The sequence below is a fragment of the Bactrocera tryoni genome, chromosome 1 (assembly GCF_016617805.1).
Source record: "Bactrocera tryoni isolate S06 chromosome 1, CSIRO_BtryS06_freeze2, whole genome shotgun sequence".
NCBI classification, from domain to species: domain Eukaryota; kingdom Metazoa; phylum Arthropoda; class Insecta; order Diptera; family Tephritidae; genus Bactrocera; species Bactrocera tryoni.
In genome coordinates, this window is record NC_052499.1 from 13,753,256 (window position 1) to 13,761,805 (window position 8,550).

The following is an 8,550-nucleotide window of genomic DNA, read 5'->3' on the forward strand; positions in this document are numbered from 1 at the left end:
TCAAAAGTTATTTCGTGGGTTAATGGTGCGCTATGCTCATAAGAACAATTTTACTGATGCCGAAAAGATTTTGGACGTTTGCAATATTGAGATTGGTCAAAATAATTATAATCCGTGTTTTTGGTTGAATATGCAATAACGGAAGAAACAGGGACGCACCATTTCACACCGGATATAGATCGGCGGTTATTCGAGCAGACTGCGGTTAGGAGAATCGAAGTTAAAACGCGAAAAGCCGCAACATTCTTTCAAATATTATTAATTCGTAATTCTTTTGTCAATAAAGTTACAGTCATTAATTAAATTTGTACAATATATGACCGTTTTATCGATATATAAACATAATAATTGTTTAATAATACTCAATTTATTATTACGTTGACTATAATAGATCACTCGACTAAGGCAAATATCTAATAATGACCCACAAGAGCATGATTACACGCGCCATTCCAAAGGAGTGTCATCTGCAAAAACTTTCTTAACTACCCAGCAGGAATTTAGCAATGTAAATTATATTTTATGCGTACGCTGAGGAGTTTTTAAAAAGAATAACGACACGCGTGATCCTAGTGAGTTCATCTAAACTGAAACTTCTTTATTTCACATCCTTTTATACAATTATTTTCTTAAGGGGTTATATGGGTTTCCTCGGTTAGAAAACAGCCCTTTTCAACAATTTTTTTCTCATATAAAAAATTAAATATTTTATTAGAATTTTTTATTGTTACAAATATACACTATTAATTAAAAAAATCTAAAATTTTTGGAAAAAGAATTTTAAACTTGGCCATTGTTTCACCATTTCCGGTGAGCCCTCGGAAAAAAGATGCGCCCGCGTTGGTAGCATAACTCCTTACAGGATCATCTAAAGTGAAGAAATACGTGTTTTAGTTAAAACCTTAACTTAGAACTTGGACGGATGAAAAAACTGAAAACTGCATTTTTGACAGACATTTTTACAAAAAAAAAATTAAATTTCAGTGAACTGTAATGAAGTTGTAATCGAAAAAAAACCTTCGTCCAAGTTTTTAAGAATTGTATCTCAAAGATCTTTGTGAAATTTCATGAAGATCGGTTGAGTAGTTCTCGGGCAGTCTTGCGAACCGACTTCAAAAATACAGTTTCGAGAAAAACGCGTTTCAAGACGGCGCATTTAGCCTGGCTAGCTTCGAGCGCACAAGTTCTCAAGGTTGTATGTCCGAAACTATTACTCGGATCAACTTGAAAATTTAGGATAATACTCTAGAGGTGTTGTAGAATTTAATAAGACAATAAAAAAATATCGTTTTTTTAAAACCTGTAAACAAATGTAACCACTTAAAACGTGAAAAGCCGCAACTGTCTTTGAAATATTCAAAACTCGTAATTCTTTTGTCAAGAAAATTGTAGTCATTAATTAAGTTTGTACAATATATGATCGTCCAGCTATCAATGTATAAACAAAATTTTAACATGCACATAATAATAGTTTAATTATAACCAATTTATTATTAGATTGACTATAATAGATCAATTGACTAAGGCAAATACATACCTAATAATGACACCCACGATTACGATTACACGCACGATATAATGGGAGTGTCATCTGTAAATACTTTCTTAACTAGCCATCAGAAAGTTGGCAAGGTATGGTTTGTGTATTTATTATACTCTCGCAACAAAGTTGCTAAGAAGAGTATTATAGTTTTGTTCACATAACGGTTGTTTGTAAGTCCTAAAACTAAAAGTGTCAGATATAGGGTTATATATACCAAAGTGATCATGGTGACGAGTAGAGTCGAAATCCGGATGTCTGTCTGTCCGTCTGTCCGTCCGTCTGTGCAAGCTGTAACTTGAGTAAAAATGAGATATCATGATGAAACTTGGTAGACGTATTTCTTGGCTCCATATGAAGGTTAAGTTCGAAGATGGGCCACGCCCACAAAATGGCGAAAACCGAAAACCTATAAAGTGTCATAACTAAGCCATTAATAAAGATATTAAAATGAAATTTGGCACAAAGGATCGCATTAGGGAGAGGCATATTCGGACGTAATTTTTTTGGAAAAGTGGGCGTGGCCCCGCCCCCTACTAAGTTTTTTGTACATATCTCGGAAACTACTATAGCTATGTCAACCAAACTCTGCAGAGTCGTTTTTTTCAGGCATATCCATATACTGTTAAAAAATGGAAGAAATCGGATAACAACCACGCCCACCTCCCATACAAAGGTTATGTTGAAAATCACTAAAAGTGCGTTAACCGACTAACAAAAAACGTCAGAAACACTAAATGTTACGGAAGAAATGGCAGAAGGAAGCTGCACCCAGGCTTTCTTTACAAATTGAAAATGGGCGTGGCGTCGCCCACTTATGGACCAAAAACCATATCTCAGGAACTACTAGACCGATTTAAATGAAATTCGGCATATAATATTTCCTTAACTCCCTGATGACATGTACGAAATATGGGTGAAATCGGTACACAACCACGCCTTCTTCCAATATAACGCTATTTAGAATTTCATCTGATACCTTCTCTGTATAATACGAGTATATACATTAGGAACCAATGATGATAGCGGAATAAAACTTTACAAAAATACGGTATTTGAAAAATATGTAAATGACGGATAATGAAATCTTGATTATCATTTTATCGTGCGAGAGTCTAAAATGTTCAGTGACACCCGAACTTAGCCCTTCCTTACTTGTTAATACTTATAATCTCCCATAAAATCAGCTCGGTACTATGACTATGAATATATAAGCAGGGAACTACTTAAACATGTTCATTATACTACATGTCTAAGTTGTCGGGGAAAATTAATGTTGGAGAAATGCAAATATGTGCGGGCATATAATTTCGCACTGAAATTCCAATTGTGAACATTTTCTTAAAGCAATTGTTTGTACGCATGAATTATTATTTGTATAAATATTCTATAAATGTTGCTAACACCTACGTACGATATTTTTTTTTTAATTAGCAATAATGATTTAATGTGAAATAATAGTGCAATTTGCACTAACAAAACTGTGTGCTTTTGAATATGTAATTACAGCTTTATATATTTATGTGTGTCCAGGTGTGCAAATCGATAGAAATTGCACTCACATACTTATGTTTATTCTAACTATTCTAACTATTATATTATTACATACACGATTAGATAATGGAATTGATAAAAACACAAAGCTGCTGACAGCATAAGCTAAACTACATATGCTTGCGCTCAAAGCAGAGATTTTAGTCGCGTGCTGTCGTGCTGTAATAACGGTTTTAGTTAAGTGTGTTGGAGGTGGTATTAAAGAAAAATAGTAAAATAAACTTCAAAATATTTTAATTTCAATAATAACGGTAAATAAAGAGTTCGTTTGAAGTCAGTTATGAATAAAAGTTTAAAAAGTTTTTGTGTAGCGAGTAAATATGTGATGCTCACTTATACGCTGTGCTCAAATATGCTTTTCGTTATCAAAATTTCGTGAAGTGAACTAAATAAAAAAAAAAATTAAAATTTTATTCATAAACGACTACAGATGATTGCTACCGAAACGTACACAGATTTTCTTCGCACAAGCGCCACAATTTCGCTGATGTGACACTGTTCTGTTTGGTGAATAATGAATAACGTAAAAGCGGCTTTTCGTTGCTTCCAAAGTCAACTACAAGTCACATGTGTAACGACAACATACTTTTACAGTTGTTTACAACATAAGTGAGCACTTAGTTTCCTTATGAAGTGGCTGCAATTGATTGTGTGCATGCTTGATTAATATCGGTTATCTGTTCGATTCAACACTCTCGTAATTTTGTACAATCATATCCCGTTACTAATTGATTACAATTGCTATGCAGAGTGTTGAATTTGTTGTAACAGCGTTTCAAAAAGTGACGCGGTTATAAATTTCTCTTTTATGGCACAAACAGTGTTTTTACACCTCTCGGCTGTAATATTATTTTAACGAAGAGAAGAGAGAGGTTCAAGATATTTTTTACAATTGAGCGCTTATTATTATCATCTTAAGCGTAATTTATAGTTAATACTAGTGGATTCAGCCACACGTTGCTGTCATATATACTTTATACCAGTATTTATATGTATAATAAACTATTCAAGACAGTGGAAATCTAATTTACGATTAAAGGCGAAAACGTTTTTGTCAATATACTACATAAGAATCCAAGGGATTGTGCTTGAGGTTTCATTTTGATTATCATTCAAATAAATTTCATTGGAAAAAATAACGAATCAGTCTGTCTGTCCAGTTAATAGATTGTATTTAATAAACATCAACAAATTGTGCGACCGGCCACTGTGCATGGTTAATGGCGATGTCCGCTTAACAGAGCTTCAATTTTTTTTTTTACGAATTGCTTTTTTTTTTACTATCCTATCTTCTAAGTTGGTTCGAACTGCACACAGTGTGCTAAGTTTTGCTGAAATTGGTTCAGTAGTTTAGGAGTCCATCGCGGACAAACAACGTAACACGAAATTTTTATATACAAGTATATAAAGATTATTTAAATAATAAATTTGTTTTTAGATTTTTAGTTTCCATACCATTTCTATACGAAATATTACAAGATGAGAGCCAATAATGGTCGAATATGGGGTAAATTTAATAACGGCAAGTACTCGTATTGAGTGTGAATTTTGCAAATTGAAAGCATTTATTAATTTTAAACACTTTTTTATTTCCACTTTTAGATGAATTCGAAGTGAGAAGTTTAACTGAATCGGATTTGGAAGAAGCTTTAGAGGTAATTTATTAGTGTTGTTTTACATTTATTAAGATTTGGAAGAAGCTTTGGAGGTAATTTATTAGTGTTGTTTTACATTTATTCAGTATTTACATATGTACATACATACCCGCCTACGAGATTTGTGCGAAAAGTGTTCCGATTTTCGATTGTCTGGTTGCGTTATGTTGGTACTCATATTCCTTACTTTTGCTGATGAGGTCGGCGATTTTGAATGTTTAGTTACTTTTGTCAGTTGTTTGGCTTGGACGCATTTTCGTTCGTCTCCGATATTTGCTTATGCCAAAAAATAGATCAAAGAATCTGTATAAAATCTTGTGTGAACAACAAAATTAAGTGCGCGGACGCATTCAGAATGTTTACTGTGTCATGCGGTGAAGCTACCTTGAACAAAAGCAAGGTTTATCGGTGGTATAAAAAGTTCTCACAGGGTTGAGAAGATGAGAACAACGAAGAGCGTGGCGAACGCCCGACTACATCAAGGAAAGATAGTTTCTTTTTGATTACAGAGGCGTCGTGCATCATGAGTTCATGCCAAAGGGTTGTGCGATCTGCCAGAAACGCTCGGATTTGTGGAAGAGCGAAACCATGATTACGCCCCTGATCAAGCATCGTTGCTTGTGTGTGAATATTTGGCTTAAAACAACACATTAATGGTGTCGCAGCCATCATATTACCCAGACCTGGGCCCCATTGACTTTTTTTGTTCGAATAATTGAAGAAGCCCATGAAAAGACGAAGCTACGCTACGTTTAAGGAGAGAAAATCTGCATCGAAGGACAAGCTATGTAAATAAGATCACGAAAAATGACTTCTTTAACTGCATTGAGGATTGAAAAAAAACGCTAGGAGAAGTGTAATATATCTAGGGGTGATTACTTTGAAGGGGTCGAAATAGGTTTTCATAAATAAATAAACACTTTCTTAAGAAATTTAAAATTCGCGATACTTTTCGAACACACCTCGTATAAACATTTAATGATTACAATCTCTATTCCAAAAAAATAGCTTTACTTACTTAGATTTACTAGAGCTAAGTGTGCTGGTTATCAGGCCGACAGCACAAAACTAAAATAAGAAAGCGATAAATTTTGGCGGGAACGAACATGGCATATTCTCAAGAGTAAAAATATGTGAATATATGAGTTGTCTGCTAAAATAAATCATACTAAAATTTAGCATTGGAAATCAGTATTCGGTTAAAAAAGGAGCTGTGTGTCCATTGGACCCTTTTTTGGTATTGAATTTCTTTATTAAGACTAGCCAGTAAGTAGTTCTAGGTTCTTGGTAAAACTAACTTGTTCTGCGAGGTGTTGATTTTAATAAATTAGGAAAATAGGAAATCAGTCATGATATTATGGTATCTGGAGTTAATGGGAGTTTTGATAAGTGACATATGTACATATAATAATTTAAAATTATTAGGAAATCTCACATACTGACCAAGTGTAAGCGTTAGTCACCAACCTGCACTTGTGGGATGGGATGGAAACATCTCGACTCTTTCTCCTTCACTATCATATACCATCTAGTATGGCAACATACTTTTACGAACTCGACAAGTTGGCTGGAATTGATATTAGCCACGTCAATACATTTATGACAAGCTCTAAGCATTTTGTCGATATGCGATGGTCTTTTTGGTCCTTACTAAGGAGTTCTGGACATCACGACGGACAAGTTGGATTAATCGTGGTCTCACGAATATCAGCCCATTACCTAACCTGAACAATACGATGAACTTAACCAAAAGGAGTCGATCACATTTGGATAAAAGTTTCCACATATCCAGGTCATCACTATCGTCGAATTTATTAAATGATTCGCATGTAATACGAAAATTTCATACCAACCCCCAATATGCCTAAATTTTTCTACGTCGAGAAATATGCACTCAAAAAGAACTCTAAATTATTTTGCCGTAAATGTTTAATTTTCTTTTCCGCTTACTTATTCAGATACTAGATAAGTCATTCTTTTTGCACGAGTCCATTTGCATAGCCTGCGAAATCAATCTGCCGGAAAATGCGCAAGCGCGTGCCGAACTTCGCGAACTATGCCGCATAGCAGCATATGACGGTGTATCGTTGGTAGTCAAGCACGTGGAGAGTGGAAAGATAGTGGGAGTTGCGTTCAATAAAATACAAGTAAATAAAAATAAATTATTAAAAAAAAGTATGTATATGTTATTTTTGAATCACAATACCTCCCGATTTTACAGTACATACCGCCGAAGGGTGAAGAGCCTTTCTTCATACAATTCCGCAACGAGCACACAAAATCACCACAAGCTCAGGGCCTTATGGACTTTATGATCGAGGTAGATTCGGAGAACGATGTATTTGAGCTATATAAAATTGACACGCTCCTGGAGTTTATGTTCCTTTCAACTTTGCAAGAATGGGGTCGTCGTGGTATCGGAAGACAATTATCGCGTTACACCGTACAGTTGGCGCGTGAGCTCTCCGAAGGCATTGGTGTCAATGAAATGCATCCCCAACTACGCGATAAGCGCCCCAAAGCTGTGACTGCAATCTTTACTTCCTTTTTCTCACAAAAGGCTGGTCGTTCGCAGAATTTCAAAGTGATCAACAGTGTGCCCTATACACGCTTTACCTATAATGGTAAAACATTCGATCAATCTATTAATCCCATACACAAAACAACAGAACATGCTGTGTTTTTGTTGTAAAGTAAGAATAAACACAGTTGCAGTATTGATTTGACTTAGAATGGCTGGTGTGCATTTTATTTGAAAGAGATATGATTTGGTAAAATACAGATAACCAAAGAGCTATTTTTATGATTGAAACGCTATTGCACTAGGCCGTTGTCCAATAATTATTAGCAGTAAATCATTATCGTTTTCTGAGTTACATGTAGTACTTGTATAACTTAGCACAAAAACCGATTTTAATGGAAAGTCAAATAAAGCCAAGATTAAAAAGTTGGGTCTTATCAGTAATATAGTAACATAAAATATATAAAAATAAATATACTATATATAATCAACAGATGTAATGAGAATGGCCATTAAGGATTACACCGATAAGAGTGTTACATACATATGAGCCATCTATTAATCTTAGAACTATAAAAATGGTGGAACAATCAGAGTCCAAACATCAATGTGATGTCACTCAAACATGGTTGTTGTAGCGGTAGAATTATGCCGAGTTGACAGTCCTTGACCGGGTAAAAATCCGGGTCCGTTCCGGTTACGTATACCCGACTGTCGCCGAAACGGTCCGAAAGATGGTCAAAGCATGTGGTACACTTTTGAAAATTGAAAATAGTCAGCTTATATACTATACATATTGGTAAAAACTTGCAATTCTTACGGAAAAGAAAATATTATTTACCATGACTATACAAAGAATTGTTATAAATAATTTAAATATGGCACCGAGTCACCGAAATAATACTTAAATGAAATTGATATAATTTCTAATTTTTTTTTCTGCAAATATCACACCGCCCTAATGTTCTGCACACCAATAAACATACTTAGTTCATATTTTCGGCGTCGTCTCTTTTCATGATTAGTTGTTAATTTTTCACACTTGAAAATTAGAACACTTTTATTTACATAAATATTCAATATACCCTGTAGGAAAGAGCACTGCAAAGTTTTTCTCTCATTTTATATATAAGGATAGCAACAATTGCATAATTAGGATTAATATTGATATATTTTTAGTAACTGAGCTTTAGTAACTGAGCTATGTATAGAAAAGAAGTTGTTTCCTAATAGAAGTCGATCCTCTTCAGGGTGATCTGCTATGGCTTAATTTCGGCTTG

The 8,550-nt window shown here is 34.5% G+C and overlaps 1 protein-coding gene across 4 annotated transcripts; it reads left to right on the forward strand.

Moving 5' to 3' along the window:
• The first annotated feature begins 2,786 nt into the window (after positions 1–2,786).
• Positions 2,787–7,700, forward strand: LOC120782607. Of its 4 annotated transcripts, none has more exons than XM_040114972.1 (5): positions 2,787–2,896; positions 4,533–4,616; positions 4,697–4,749; positions 6,708–6,896; positions 6,971–7,700. In XM_040114972.1, the coding sequence occupies exons 2-5, from the start codon at positions 4,574–4,576 to the stop codon at positions 7,439–7,441; spliced, it is 756 nt and encodes a 251-aa protein (XP_039970906.1). In that variant the 5' UTR covers positions 2,787–2,896; positions 4,533–4,573; the 3' UTR covers positions 7,442–7,700. The 4 variants fall into 4 exon arrangements, with proteins under 4 accessions (XP_039970906.1, XP_039970905.1, XP_039970908.1 ...); XM_040114971.1 differs by lacking the exon at positions 2,787–2,896 and adding an exon at positions 3,195–3,345; XM_040114974.1 differs by lacking the exon at positions 2,787–2,896 and adding an exon at positions 3,251–3,270.
• The last annotated feature ends 850 nt before the right edge of the window (positions 7,701–8,550 follow it).